This window comes from Hypanus sabinus, chromosome X2, assembly GCF_030144855.1.
Source record: "Hypanus sabinus isolate sHypSab1 chromosome X2, sHypSab1.hap1, whole genome shotgun sequence".
Taxonomy (NCBI): Eukaryota; Metazoa; Chordata; class Chondrichthyes; order Myliobatiformes; family Dasyatidae; genus Hypanus; species Hypanus sabinus.
The window spans coordinates 7,664,953-7,681,054 of NC_082739.1; the positions used below are offsets into that span (position 1 = coordinate 7,664,953).

Genomic DNA, 16,102 nt, shown 5'->3' on the forward strand with positions numbered 1-16,102 from the left:
CCTTTTAACATTCGATAGGTTTCAATGAAATCCCCCCACCCCCATTCTTCTGAATTCCAGTGAGTGGAGGCCCAGAGCCATCAAATGCTCCTCATCTGATAAGCCTTTCAATCCCGGAGAAATTTTCGTGAACCTCCTTTGAACCCTCTCCAACATTGGTACATCCTTTCTAAGATAAGGGGCCTAAAACTGCTCATAATACTCATGAAGCCTCACAGTGCTTTATAATGCCTCAACATTGCATCCTTGCTTTTATATTCTAGTCCTCTTGAAATGAAACCTAGCATCGCATTTGCCTTCCACACCACAGACTCAACTGGCAAATTAACCTCATGGAGGAGGGAATTAATATTAAGTCTGGACATTTTGATGGCAGTCAAGTGGGATATTACCATACTTTTTGAATCTGTCCAAACTACAATAACCCATCACACTCCTGAATAATAGACCCACCTTTGAATATCTGGGCTGGATGTGCCTGATTGAGTGTAATATCTGTGTCTTGGACAGGAGGGAGTATTCCCTATTGAGCCTGAAGAGAATCATGGCAGAATTATTATATTGTGGGAAGTATTCATTGTCAATCTGTAAGAATGGGGCTATTTTATGAACAGCCAGTTACTGTCACTGATCCTTAATAATGTTCAATATTAAGCTGCACCCTTCCCAAATTTAACATCTTGTGTTTGACTTTACAGGCTAACAAGTAACAACAAGGTCTGCCAGTGAACACACAGGAAGCTACAAGCCATGACCATTAGCCCCAGTCTGTGTCACTTTTTCTGAAGATGTTCATCTGGGCAGGTGACTTTCTTCCATTGGCTTGTTATGCACGGGGAAGTCCCTATCAAGAAGAATTCATTCTGGTTGTGAGGTGCAGATTGACTCAATCACAGGGAGGAGTTCTGCAAATATCAACCAGTGATACACTTCATCCAGATCTTCAATCAAACCAATTTTGTCTGCCTTTCACCACTTATTACTTGATTGTGAAAATTCCTTCAGATTGCCTAAGGTTATTAAATGGGACTTGGTATGTATAAAGCTGTGTCTCCTTTCAGAGGTCACAGCAGAAAGGCTCAATTTGAGATCCAGGGCAGAAATTAACTTGTATGTCAATCAGCAATCCAGACAGAAATTGCAACTAAAATTGCAACTTTCTTTGGAAGTGCTTTTTCTTCAAGTTCCATTCAAAATTAAATGCAAAATTTGTCATGGACCAGAGCAATTGACCAAGACTCATATTTTTAAAGAAATTTGTTTTAGGTCATACTTTTTCTCGATATAAATTGAAAGTGTTAGTATTTTGTTAGTATTTTTAATAATAGTAATTTAATTTTAATGTCTATTAATATGTTTTAAGAAATATACAGAGCAATTTATTGGTTCTACTGAAATACAGTCAGCTTCTTAGGAATTTAGAAAAAATATCACTTTCATAAACCATTTAAATGCTTATTAACATCCTGTTGACTTGAAGAACTAGTTTCATTTTTAGGGGTTCATAAAGGATCTGCAAGTGAGTGCAACCAGCAGAAATACTGGGAGAGAGTGGGGTAGTTGGGTGGATTGGGTGCACAGAGCCTGCTTCCAGCACATTTTGTTCTAAATTTACTCAAAATGTTGCAGAAACTCAGTTTAAATCAAATGGATTCTGCATTTCAAATGTTATCATGCCAATACAGGACAAAGTGCAGAAAATTACAGTTGATTGAAGCCTGTGGTCTAAGATTTGGAATAGATTGGCTCTGGGGCTGAGGGTGCTTTGTCTTGGAACGCATAGGAGGTTTGACCAGGATACCACACGATTCAGTTCAATTATCAGTGAGCGGGGCAGAAGGGAGGTCTACTTTCCTTCAGGACATTTTTATCAATTGAATACTAGGACATAAGAAATGGGCGTGGGGGAAGGCCACAAAGCCACTCGAGGCATTTCATCATCTAACATTATGGCTGAGTTTCCAATCACTTTCTGCCCTGATATTTTCCCTGAGCATTGAAGCACACTTGTGTCTTCTGATGGATCTTGATTTACCAACCTGTTAAAGAAAAATACAAAACATTACCAACAAATATATGACTAAATTTGGGGACTTTAGAACTTTTTAATGTTGGTTTTCAATGAAGCTACTGATCGTAAGTAAAGGACTTCCCATTTCTTTAATTCTACACTCGATAACAGAACCTTGCTGAATGGTACGTGCCAAGTTTAATTTTGAATCTTGATCATATTTATCTTATTTTAAAGACAGCAATACAACTGGTGCCTCACCACTTCTGTAAATTGCATTCAATCCTGATATTCATTCTGTCTATGTGGAGTTTGCATGTTCTTACCCCTAGGAGTTCCTGCTTCCAACCACATGCCAAAGGTTGGTGGGTTAATTGGCCAATGTAAATTGCTCCTACAGTGTGCATGAGTGATAGCATTAAGGGAGTTAATGGAAAAGTGGAGAGGAAAAAATGTGATCAGTCTAGTTTAAGAATAAGTGCTTGATGGTTGGTGCAGACTCTGTGGGCCTGAGGGCTTGTCTCCATGCTTTGTAACTAAATAATTCACTCTGTGAGACAAAGCCCTGCTCTTATTCCTTTGGTGTATGAGCTATCATTATTGTAATCTTCAGCTTCCTCCTCCAAAGGCAATTCTAGCTTTGTTTTTCTTCTTTACAAGTGTGAGGGGGCAGAACTTTAAAGTGTTTGGAGTGAAGTATAGGGGAGATGTCAGAAGTAGGTTTTTTTTACACAGAGGGTGGTGGATTCATGGAATGCACTACCAGGGATGATGGTAGAGGTAGATACTATTAGGGACATTTAAGAGGAGACCCTTGAATGAACATGAGCACATGAATGAAAGAAAAATTGAGGGCTATGTGGCGGGGAAGGGTTAGATAGATTTTAGAATAGGTTAAAGTGTCAGCACAACATTGTGGGCCAAAGGGACTGTACTGGTCTATGTTATATTGCACTCAAGTAAGGGTAAAACCTGACAAAAACAACAAGTATTTGCACTTATATATCACGTTGATGTTGTAAAATGCCCCATGATACTTTATTGGGTAATTATAAAATAAAATATAACACCACAACATATAAGGAAATTTCAGGATGCAGCCATTGGGTAAAAGAGGGAGCATTTCTGAAAGAAGAGCATGCAAGAGAAAGGATGGCATAAAGGAGAGGACCATGGGTTCCAGGGAACAGCAAGCACAGCTGCTGTTAATGGGCCAGAGTTACTGGAGCACTGAGTGCTATGGATGGGAGAGGTTACACAGGTAGGGAATGGCCCTTGGAGATACTTGAGAAACAGTATTAGAGCTTTAAAATGGAGATGTTCTGCACTAGAGCAGAGGGCAGAGGGGTGAATGGGATCATGAGTATTTAGATAAAGACAGCAAAGTCTGGCAGATATATAGTGGCCTTAAGGATAGAAGCTTAGCAAGGTCACTGGATATTTGTTCCCAACTGATGCCTACCAATGTTTATAACCAAGCTTATTCCAGGCTAGTCAAGAGCTTTGCTAAGGATCAGAAATGCCTCTGTTCTTCTGCAAAGTATTCTGCCCATTTTAAGAGAACAGTTGATTTAAGATGATGCCCAAAGCGATTAATAGAATGATTAAATCAAGAATCTTATATTTTCAATCTAGATATTAATTCCTGTGTATATTTATTTTATTGAGAGGATAATTGTCTAACTGTTTCCTGCCTTGAATGTGGCAGAAAGCCAGATGTATATATTTCAATCAATGTTAAAAATAATGCAATGTCTGCAATGTCAGTAATGATCATCAGTCTCGTGAATTTGATGCTTCTTTTGTTTGCTTGAGAACAATTCTCTTAATGTTTGTCTATTGGAGATGTTTGTAATGCTTTGACACTCCTTCATATCCCATGTTCACAGAACATCGTGAATACTTTAGGAATGCAACTCTAATGCTTAGTATTAGGGTTAGATCCAAATTAGATTAGAGACAGAGAATGATTAAAACCAAATACCAGCCTTACAATAAAGGGCTATTATTCCCATTGACATGATTGTGAAACTCCTGTGATATTACCTATAATGCATTTCCAAGGCAGACTTTTAAGTTCTTCAGTGAAGATGATAACAAGTAGGAAGGAGGGAACTGGAGAGAGGAGGAACTTAAAAATAACATTATGTTTTTTCAGTATAGATTACAAGGGATCTAAAGTCTATTGGTTCATAATTTGGTTTCAAAACCACTTCAATCCAAACTCCTAATCTTCAAGCACTTTCATCTGACTTCCCTAACATTCTGTGATTCAGAAGATTGTAAATACCTTCCTTGTGAGATGCATTCAGCCCTAATTCACTCCCAATGAGAAGACATCTTGTTGCAAGCTAACGTATATCTCTCACATCACACAAACTGCTAATGTTTAAAAGATTTTAACATATATCAACTTATCTTCATGTGAAAGAACTAACATGGACAAGGTTTATTGAGCACATAGGAACATGAAAATGATATTCAGTCTTTTGAGCTTATTCTGCCTTTGAGAGAGATTATTAGTCATTGTACCCTAACCCTTAACAAACTAATCTTAACTAACATTTAGCCAACCTAAATTTGCCAATCTTAGATTTAAATGTCATTGAACTCGCATCTATTATGTTTTGCAAGAGCTACATAACCCTTCCCCCACACTTACACTTTCCTTTTCATAACGGAAATCCTAACTTCTCTAGTGAATCACCTGTCTTGAAATGCAATTCCACAAAAGTCCACAATCCATTCCTCCTGTCTTCAAAGGTATTAAATTACCCACAATTGTGAAGATTGTACATTAATTATATATGGTTGGTTGGATATATTTTTTCTATTCTCTCTGATTAATGAAGTAAAGAAACAAACTTTCTTTCTTAAAAGAAAGGGGTAAGAATTGGTTGACTTAAGCAATAGAATTGTGATCTTGGACTCCTTATGAACTGTAGAAAATACTGATTGATGTCTAGTGTTGGCAAAAAATTGCTTGAGCACCAATAACTTGTAAGCAAAATATATTTGAAATCAAACTTGAATGTGAAAAGAAAACTGGGTTATTGTAATTTTTGAGAATCTGTATTGAATTGTTATTTCCTTCAGAAAATTAAAAGTGAGATATATTTTCATTCATATTTGCTGATATTTGTGTTAACTAATGAGAAGATGGTAAAATGTAACAGGAATCTATCCCAGTTAAAATGGACCAGTTTTTGTTCCCTTATCTTGAACTTGAAAAGAATATCAGACACTGGCCAGGCTTCTAGTCTCAGGATTTGTAGCACAGTTCTGTTTTTAAACTGGGCAAAGGCCACCCAGCCTATCAAAACCTCTCTGTCATTCAATTAGCATATGGCTGATTGATATGATAACACTTTATCCACTTTGGTTCTATAACCTTTAGTCAACTCAGCCAGCAAAACTACTCTCATTCCTAACTTTGCCATTTTCAATTGACCGGTCTCCCTGAATATAGAAGGTAAGCACTAATTTTCTCACCAAGGAAAATCTGGCCCGTTGAGCTTTCTCTGCCATTCAATAAGATCACGGTTGATCTGGCTGTGGATTCAGCTGCATCTACCTGCCTTTCCTCATAACCTAATTACCCTGCAATGCAAACATAATATAACTGTGTCTTAAATATATTTAATGACATCAACTCTACAGCTTCCTTGGGCAGTCCCGGTAACAACTTTGCTCTAGGAGCACTACAGGGGTCCAGGATGGAAAAAGCTGAATCCCAGAGGGGGTGAAGGGTCAGAGAGGGACAGAGTGGGTAGGCAGGTCCTTGTAACCTATCTGGAGGGCTACAGGCTGGTGGGTGGGTGGGTGAGGACAACTTCTACTCACAGCCCATTCTGCAACTTGACAGAACAAGAGAAAAACTGTGACCAAAGTTAGGCCAAGGTTGACCAGGGGGGATAATAGTGGTCAAGAGGTTAAAGGTAGCAGTTAGAGAGTAATAATACAGACAAAGGAATGCAAAATATTGCAAAATGCTGGAGAGATGCCAATGGGATAAACTATATTAATGAAGAAATTAAAATGGAACTTACATTAAAGATACAGCAGAGGTGGCTAGTTCTGATTCTCCGCTTGAAAAAGAACATATCTGGAGAAAATTAAAGACGATGTTAGAAAGAATGTCTTGTTTTGACAGGAATAGGTTAATCAAATTACTTGCCTCAGGATATTGCACAGAACTAAATACTGCAAGAATATTGGCACGAACAGCCTTTGGAAATCAGCTGCCAGTTCAGCCAACTCTGTCAGTCACAGAGTGTGTATTATGACAGATCTGCCCTGTGCAAAAGCGGTTAACCATTTCGTATCTTCAATATGTATCCATCAGACCTGGCTCAATCCCTGATTCCTCAGCTAAAATAAGAAAATAGTGTGCCAAGACCAGAGACAAATCTCAAATCTTACGTTTTTATGTTCTTTTAGAGTGGAAGTGGCAAATTCAAGGGGCATAATTTTAAGGTGATTGGAGGAAAGTATAAAGAGATGTCAGAGGTAGAGGCAGATACACTAGGGGTATTTAAGGAACTCTTAGATATGGATGGTAGAAAAATTAAGGACTATGTAAGAGGGAAGGGTTAGATTAAGGTAAGTTAAAAGTTAAAAGTTTGGCACAACTTCATGGGCCGAAGGACCTGTACTATGCTGTAATAGTCTATGTTCTATGTTCTGTTCATCCGCCCCATCTAACTGAGAGCCCACTCTTCAACTTACAGTCAACATACACACAAAATGCTGGAGGAACTTAGCTGGTCAAGCAGCTCAGCACCTACCTGATGAAGGGCCGTGACCCAAATGTTGACTCTTTATTCCTCTCCATAGATGCTGCCTGACTTGAGTTCTTCCAGAATTTTGTGTACATTACTCTGGATTTCCATGGATGATCCCAAGCCCAGCTGGCAATCCCATCCTTTAAGAAAGAGAGAGCTACAGAAATGCCAACAGTAGCACTACAGACATCGTTCCTGGGAGAAGAAGGATCTTCACCTAGAAGATATATGAAGTTGTGTGATGAAAGCAGAAGCCACAGGGCTTCTATTGACCCAGGACAGAGAACGCTAAGTGAGCCACTGTTAGTGGCCTATGTCCCAGCAGGTCTGACAGACTTTGGATTTCTAGCATCTGCAGAATCTCTTGTGTTTCTAACTTACAGCTAACTTATTTTTCTCTCTTTCTAAGCTGAAATATTAACTCTGTCTCTGTTTCTACAGGTGTTGTCTGACTTGCTGAGTGATTCCAGAATTTCAGCTTTTAATTTCAGAATAAGTTAAATGTTCAGGTTTTTAAAAATATTTCCAATTAATTTTGGGAATAAAGTGTGTCTCTATGGACCAGAACCTGACTCCATCTATGGAATTTTGATATCATTATAATGATTATTATTAATAAAACAACATTGCTGGCAACACAAAACCTCAGCAGTTCTAATGGTGTGGACTGTTCATTCACTTTGATAGCTGGCAAGCAGTTATCAGCTATAGGAGATCCATGACACCCAAATACCTTAAAGCCACTGAGCAGCCAACCAGAAGCAAACCTGTAAGCATAAAGTTCAAACAGGAAGTCCAAATTTCTAACCAACTTTTTGAACAAAATCCAAATAAATGACAGAATAGAAAGAAATTGAAATATCACCATCAAATTTTAGCAAGACAAAATTTAATTTAATTTCTATTATTTGAGCTGGAGGTCTGTAATTAGTGGTGTTCCGCATGGATCTATGCTGGGTCATCAGCTGTTTGTGATGTATATAAATGAACTGGATGAAAATATAGAGAGGTGGGTTGGTAAGTTCATGGATGATACCAAGATTGGTGGGGCTGTGGATAATGTAGAAGACTGGCAAAGAATACAGCATGATATGAGCAGAGAAATGGCAGATGAAGTTTAACCCAGATAGATGAGGAGTTGGGCAAATGCAAGGAGAGAGTACATTATTAAGGGCAAGTGCCTTAACAGTGTTGCTGAGCAGAGAGATCTTGGTATCCAAGTTCGTAACTCCCTAAAAGTGGCTAGATATGTCGATAAGGTGGTTAAGAAGGTATATGGAATGCTTGCTTTTATTAATCAAGGGATTGAGTTCAAAAGTCAAGAGGTTATCTTGCAACTTTATAAAACTCTGGTTAGGCCACATCTGGATTATTGCATATAGTTCTGGTTGCCCCACTCTAGAAAGGATGTTGAGGCTTTAAAGAGGGTGCAGAAGAGGTTTACCAGGATGCTGCATGTGCTGTCATGAGATGCTGGATCAACGTTGGTTGTTCTCTTTGGAACGGCAGAGGCTGAGGGGAGATCTGGTGGAGGTTTATAAGATTATGAGAAGCATAGATAGAGTGGACAGTGAGTATATGTTTCCCAGGCTTGAAATGTCTAATACCAGACGACATTGAGAGTGAGGAGGGATAGGTTCAAGGGGTTTGTGAGGGTTAAGTTTTTTTCACTCAGATAGTGGCAGATACCTGGAATGCACTGCCTGGTGGTAGAGACAAATACATCAGAGGCTTTTAAGAGATGTTTGGATAGGCACATGGATGTAAGTAAGATGGAGGGATACGGACATGGTGTAGGAAGGAGGGATTAGTCTATTTTAAAATCCATAGCATATTGAAATGAAAATTTGGATGAAAAGAAAATCTGTACAGTAGATGACATTTTCAGGGTCGGAGATTGATAAACAGTAATTATTACTTAGTACATCATTGGAAACTCAATAACACTTCATTCAACAATGGAAAACAGTTTAGTGATTTTCTCAGTTTTAAAGTGTTTTTTTTTCAATTTATGGCTTCTATGTTGATTACATCAACAAAGACAGCAACAGGTCATCCTAGGAACCAGACCAGAAGCTAGTACAAAAGCCAGTACAAAAGCTAGTACAAAAGTCTTTGAACTAAAAATTTAAAAGGCTTGGTAAAAGTATTGATTTATACTGATGAATAAGCAGATTAGTAATCTAGAAAACCAGAGTTCAAGTCAACTTGAATTCAGTTATAGCATAAAAATTAGAAATAGGATTGATATGGCAGTGAAGAGTGTTTTACTAAAGGGGTTAGCTTGCTCCATGTTATGAATTAAAATATTGGAAAGGTGGAAACATGCATATTGGCTTTTGAGCAGTAATCGACATGAGCTAACCAGGCTGCTTATAATATTCATACACCGGTGCTTCTAGTCATTGAAACTGGACCTGTTTGATATAATCAGGACTGGGTTGCTCAGGCTTCAGTGTTGTTCTACTGTCCAATCATATTATAAATAATATGGATCCATCCACTTCCCTACCTTCCATAAGTCATGGGATCAGGATTAGGCCATTCAGCCCATCAAGCCTGCTCTACCATTTGATCATGGCTGATTTATTATCCCTCTCAATCTCATTCTCTTGCCTTCACCCCATGACCTTTGACACCCTTACTAATCAAGAACCTGTCAACCTCTGTTTTAAATATACTCAATGACTTGACCTCCACAGATGTCTGTGACAATGAATTCCACAGATTCGTCACTCTCCCCCTAAAGAAATTCCTCCTCATCTCTATTCTAAATGGATATTCCTCTATTCTGAGGTAGTGTCCTCTGGTCCCAGACTCTCCCACTATAGGAAACATCCTCTCCACATCCACTCTATCTGTGTCCTCTGGTCCTAGACTCCCCCACTACAGGAAACATCCTCTCCACATCCACTCTATCTGTGTCCTCTGGTCCTAGACTCCCTCACTGTAGGAAACATCCTCTCCACACCCACTCTATCTGTGTCCTCTGGTCCCAGACTCTCCCACTATAGGAAACATCCTCTCCACATCCACTCTATCTGTGTCCTCTGGACCCAGACTCCCCCACTATAGGAAACATCCTCTCCACATCCACTCTATCTGTGTCCTGTGGTCCTAGACTCCCCCACTATAGGAAACATCCTCTCCACATCCACTCTATCTGTGTCCTCTGGTCCTAGACTCCCCCCCCTATAGGAAACATCCTCTCCACATCCACTCTATCTGTGTCCTCTGGTCCTAGACTCCCCCACTACAGGAAACATCCTCTCCACATCCACTCTATCTGTGTCCTCTGGTCCCAGACTCCCCACTACAGGAAACATCCTCTCCACATCCACTCTATCTGTGTCCTCTGGTCCCAGACTCTCCCACTATAGGAAACATCCTCTTCACATCCACTCTATCTGTGTCCTCTGGTCCCAGACTCCCCACTACAGGAAACATCCTCTCCACATCCACTCTATCTGTGTCCTCTGGTCCCAGACTCCCCACTACAGGAAACATCCTCTCCACATCCACTCTATCTGTGTCCTCTGGTCCCAGACTGCCCCACTACAGGAAACATCCTCTCTGCATCAACTCTAAGACTTTCAATATTCAATAGGTTTCAATGACATCCCAATAATATAAAATCGTTTAAAATTTATTGGAATCGATATTGAAAGTAATTGATAAGGACACCCGGGGCAACTTCTGCAAATTGGGATGTTTTACAAGAGAAAGCAGAGTCTTGGCTTGACATCCCCTCTGATATCATAGCAATCCGTCAGCACTACCCTTATGCCTGGTTTCCTTCACCAAACTGAACATTGGTGAATTGAATAGGATTCAGTACCTTTTGATGGGTCCTAAGACTAGCCTTCGAGCCAGATTTGGACCGAATTTACCTTCCTTCCCCAGCTATTATGATGGGGTTTCAGTTCACACCTAGTTCATCGCCCAGGACCATGAATTAACATGACCACAGTTATTCTGTCCTCCATATCAATTTGATCACTCCCGTTCCTTTATACTTAAGGACACAGAGGCACAAGTGAAAATGTACAAGAAGAAATAAGGAACTTTCAAGTTTTTTTTTGGGGGGGGGGGTGATGTGACTGCAGGGTAAGTGCCATCTGTCAGTCCTTCATTACGAATACCCAGCTTGTGCGCGGCTGCTCTAACTCCAGCGAGGTGCAACAGCTCCGGGGGTCGCTGCCTGCCTCCCTCCTCGCGGTCTCTCTCACACAGCCCGTGTGGAATGGTGACTCTGCCGCCGGGACACGGAGCGAATCCCTGAAAAACCTCGAGGCTGGCAGAGCGAGACCCTCGTTCTCTCCGCCCCATCAGCCGTGCCCTCTCCTCCTCACGCACAGTCTGCCCGCCGCTCGTCCGTAAGGGGGTTTCCCTCGTTTCGCTTTGATAGGGAGGAGTGTGCAGCGAGGTAAGACTGTTTTCCCCAAAATAAAAGGGGGGGGGAGAAGAGGGAAGGAGAGGGGAATCAGTTCCTTTGATTAATCTCAGCGAATTGTGAAACGTGTTGAACGTGTGTATCAGAATGGATTTCGGCGACGAGGAATCTTCTGTATTTATGTTCAGCCTGGATTCTAAATGAGCGGCTGTGGACGCCCGTTTATATGTCGATTGTGATTTTTATCCCACTGTTAATGGGAAATACAGGGAATAGATCCCAGGGTGGGGTGGGTTGATGGGTTGATTTGTGGGAGCTCCCGGGTGAGTCGGATTGTAAATGCTTCAGCGATCTCGGTGGGGGGGGGGGGGGGGGTGACAATCTGCTTCCAACTTCCACCTTGTTGCCCCTTTCTGCTCACCCCGCCCCCCACAGGTGGATATGTCCGGTCGTTCAGCTTTGCCCCCACTCCCTCTCGTGAAGGGTGTTGACCCTCCGTGGCGGTAAACAACAGGGGAGTCTTGGCTTGGACACGATGAAATATTTGCGAGAAAAATAATACACACTGAATATGATTTTTATGGTTACAATATGTATTCATTTGTAGCAATTTCGGAAGAAAACCACTGTCTAGAAACGTCTCTCTGTGAACGTGACCGAGAGTTAAATACATTTTGAGAATGGAACTGCCATTTACTTACAAACAAACGTGTAACTAGCCTTGTGTTTGGAGAGACTGCCAAGCCATGTAATTGCCCCCCACCCATCCCCTGACAACCTGTTCCTTGGTGTGAATCCTTCTCATTCCACCCAGTTCCTGTTGGGCGCTGCTTTGGAGCTGGATTGAAGTGGATTTTTCCCCTCTGGTCACGGTTCCTTGACAGGCGAGGGCGAAACTTGTCACGTTGCGTTCACGCCCAGTGTTGGGGGTGGAAGATGCATTTTTATTACCGGGTTTAATCGGGACTAGGAATAACAGGTATCTTTACTTTGCCTTGAGCATTCCTTCGAGTCGGCCGTTCTGTAGGATATATTCCCGGGCATTTGCACGTTTTTCTCTCCCGGAGTTGCAAATTGCAGTAACAATCAAATTAAAATGGAACGGGCGCGGTAGAAATAAACGAAAAGTTATCAGCAACGGATCAATATTAAAATCCGTTTAAATGTTATTCCAACAAGCAACAGTTTTTTTTTACTTTGTCACGGACGGCAGAGGCCACGCCTGTTCTCCGCTGACTTTCCAATCGATAAAACGCCACTCTCGCTTATTTCCCCACTAACTCAACGCCTCCCACTTCCCCACATACCCAGCACCACATCCTTCAGCACATCCCCATCATCACACCACAACCTTCCACCAGGCCATTGCTCTCCTGCCCCTTCAACCACAACCAGCCATTTCCATGCCCATCTCTCTCCCTCTTCCTTAGGCTTTTATCTACCCCTCTCACTCTAACCCCCTCCTGCCCCACCCCCAACCCAACTCAGTCTATATCTTAGATCCTCCCAACAATCCCATTTATCAATTCCACAATTCACACTGTGAGCCCCTTCTCCATCCCACACTGATGATGAAATCCCTTTTATGCTGTGCCAAAAATTATGCATTAAGATGAATGCCTGACAAACCAAGCAGAAGAGGTTTAACATAAACACAAGAGATTCTGCAAATGCCGGTAATCCAGAGTAACACACACAAGAAACGAAAATATGGAATTCAGGCAAGATCTATGGAAAGAGGTGACATTTTTGGCTGAGACCCTTCATCAGCACTTGCAACCTGACCTACTGAGTTCATTCAGCATTTTGTGTGTGCTACAGAAGAGGTTTAAGTGCAAATTGTGAGGGCTATGTTTAGCACTGATGCTGTGAACTCTGCGCAAATGTGACATTAGCAGCTAGAATGTGTTGTGAAGAAGCTTGGTTGAGGTTGAACAATGGACTTAGATATAACTAGCATAATATGGACAAAGTTGTATTGCAGGTCCTTATCTGGTTCAAAATTATCCTATGATGTTGAGTGGAAAGTGATCTCTCCCTTTGCCATACTTTACTTCAAAATAATCAGGCGTGCTACATAACATTCTATTTTTACCAGGATCAAGTTCTGGGCTCTCTGGGTTTCTGTTACCAGCTAAGTCAAAACATTTCCAAACACTGCACTGGCAGTTCTCTAAATAGTACCAGAGAATCATTTACCATAGATGCTCTGAATGTTGGTATATATGTCCCAATTTCTTTGTGTCTCCATTACCACACGTGATTCCACAGATGAGAGGACATAAAGACATATTCATTGTTGGATTGTATATTGGGCCATTATTCCATGTTTTCTTAATCTCGTTCCTCCCATTCTCGTTCCTGTCTGTATTTTTTTTTTCGAGATACAGTGTGGTAACAGGCCATCCAGCTCAATGAGCCCTAATCACCCAATTACACCCAGTAACCTAGCAAACCTTATGTCTTTGGAATGTGGGAGAAAATCAGATCACTTGGAGGAAACCCATGCGGTCAGGGGAAGAATGTACAAACTCCATACAGACAGCGATGGAATTGAACCAGTCACTGGTGCTCTAAAGCATTATGCTAACCACTGGTTCTGCATCTTCCCTGCAATAAGATTCAGATAAAACATCAAGTACAGAGGCCTACAGGGAAGAATCTCCAAATTTCATTGCAATGCAGCACCGTTCCAACTTGCCTTAACCTTCAAATCCAAGGAGTACTCCGAATGAGGAAGGAGGGTTCACTCATCCGCTTCACTAAGCTAAAAGAAATTACTTTCAAAAGCAGTCCATTGCAATTGAGCATCTGGAAGAACAGAGGGCAGAGATACTCAGGAAGGGAATTCTGGAACTGAAGTCATTACAGCCAGTGGTGGGTCCTGGACTGGAGCAAGGGATCCTGAACTGGAGGAACCCAGTTTGTTAAAGGACTGGAGAAAGCTATGAAGTTAGGAAAGAGCAATGCCCATAAGGCTTTGAACCAGAGAATTTTAAAACCTTAATGAAATTGGAGGACAGTCAGCGAATGGGTGATGAGTGAACAGTTTTGGGTGGGAATTACGATGGAGACACCAAAATTCCAGGAAGACTGGTTCATGGAGCTTGGCCTGTTCTCCACTCAAGTAGATCTGAAATATTTCTATGGGTTTGGGTAGCTGCTCATATTACTCATGACTGACCTGGAGAAACAGTTGAAGTTCCCACAATACATTGTCAAGACCACCTTGAGACCAGACATCCTCCTGGTCAGAGGCACTGCTGGAGCTGACAGTGCCGTGGGAGGGGTGTCTGGAGGAGAGCCACGAGAGGAGGCTTGTCAGGTACGAGTGACTGTCGGAGGCAGGGATGGAAGGTAAAGTGAAAGCCCACTGAAGTGGGCTACTGGTGCTTCGCTGAACAGTCTCTTCCCTCAGCATATTGGGTGTCACTGGTACAAGGAGGCAGAGAGCCATCGGCAACATCACTGAGGCAGCAGAGTGGCTCAGTGATGTTGAGGCCAAGTCCGGGGGTATCTGCAGCACGCTACCTGAACGCAAGTCATCAACCACGGCTAAATCGTCTGGGTGAGAATGTCTGATGTTGAAAGACCCGAATCACCCAATGACCCCAGGGTACATCACTGATGATGTGTTCAGAGCACTGTGAGGTGTATTCTTCAAATCAATGCTTAGATGAAACTCCAATCGCTCACAGGCATGGCTGGAAGTGGATGCTGATTAAAGAACCCTATCAATAGCCACCCATGAGAAATAGTGGGTTTAACATAGGCAGGAGCTGGTTGATTAAACTACTGACGGTTAAAGCTGTAATATTTAAAAGTTAATTTTTTTTTGCAAAGTGATCTATTAATTACTGCCGATCTAAAACGCTAGCACCAAATATGAGCAATTACCAGCAAAAAATCTCATTTCAAGAATAAATTGTTGTCAGAGACGTTTAAAAGACCAGATTATATATATTTTTTAAATACTTCTTACATGTCATTGTTAACGTGAGAGTACATAATTTCAAAGTGATTGGAGGAAAGTATAGGGGGTATGTCAGAAAGTGGTGGGAGCATAGGATGGTAGGGATGGTGGTAGACGTAGATGCATCAGGGGCATTTAAGAAACTCTTAGATCAGTGCATGGATGATAGGAAGATGGGGGGCTATGTGGGAGGGAAGGGTTGGATTGATCTTGGAATCGGTTAAAATATCAGCACAACATCTTGGGCTGAAGGGCCTGTACTGTGCTGTAGTGTTCTATGTTCTATTTTGGACCTTGTTGCTGCTTTGTTGCTGGCTGTGATGTCAGCAGCCTTAGACCTGACCTCTAGAGCTTCCTCCCAGAAATCCCTGCACCTCACACCCACCTTAACATGCTTAAACCTATCTCTCTCAAAACATTTGATCATAAAACCTTCTTTTGCAGCTCAGTATCACATTTTGTTTGGTGGCACTCGTAGAAACCCCCAAGGACATTTTTTTCTCTAAAATGCATGTATTGGTTGAAGCAGAATTTTCTTTTCCAGATACACTCCAGTTCCTAATGGTCCTTTAGGCACCAGCTTGCCATAACAGGTTGTGGCTTGATTTCTAAATCCAAAGATCTCTGTACAAAATCAAGAATTCTCTCCAGCGCAAAAAAAAATTGTGAATTTATGATGATCAGACAATTTACTCCTATGCATAGATCCTTATCAATGGTTTAGTGTTCAGATGAATTTGAGTGTTGACTTTATGTTGTCTGTACATTCATTCCTTTCTCTTTTCTGTTTATCAAAACCTGCAAATCCACAGATGGCCAGCCAAAACCTGAAAGGGAACAGTTGTTAATATTTCATGCTGGACTCCTCTGCACAGGTGGTCTGTTTATCCAGGATGTTCAATGCTATCAGATTTTTTTCTAATTTACATTTGTTGCAACGA

At 41.4% G+C, this 16,102-nt stretch overlaps 2 protein-coding genes and 1 long non-coding RNA gene across 3 annotated transcripts in view; 2 read left to right on the top strand and 1 right to left on the bottom strand.

Moving 5' to 3' along the window:
* The window catches only part of tmprss13a (transmembrane serine protease 13a), a 32,429-nt gene extending 31,600 nt beyond the window's left edge, over window positions 1-829 (top strand). Inside the window, exon 13 of the mRNA XM_059956745.1 lies at window positions 699-829. Coding sequence (XP_059812728.1) covers window positions 699-710 — 12 coding nt within the window. The 3' untranslated portion in view covers window positions 711-829. The remainder of the gene's footprint in view (window positions 1-698) is intronic.
* A 415-nt stretch (window positions 830-1,244) lies between these two features.
* LOC132385284 (uncharacterized) lies at window positions 1,245-6,834 on the bottom strand. The gene is made up of 3 exons (XR_009509135.1): window positions 6,799-6,834; window positions 6,061-6,116; window positions 1,245-2,039 (listed from the first exon to the last, which is right to left on the bottom strand). It is a non-coding gene; the product is annotated as an uncharacterized LOC132385284 (long non-coding RNA).
* A 4,187-nt stretch (window positions 6,835-11,021) lies between these two features.
* The window catches only part of fxyd6 (FXYD domain containing ion transport regulator 6), a 71,313-nt gene continuing 66,232 nt past the window's right edge, over window positions 11,022-16,102 (top strand). The window contains exon 1 of the mRNA XM_059956746.1: window positions 11,022-11,221. The gene's annotated coding sequence lies outside the window, so the exon portion shown is untranslated. The remainder of the gene's footprint in view (window positions 11,222-16,102) is intronic.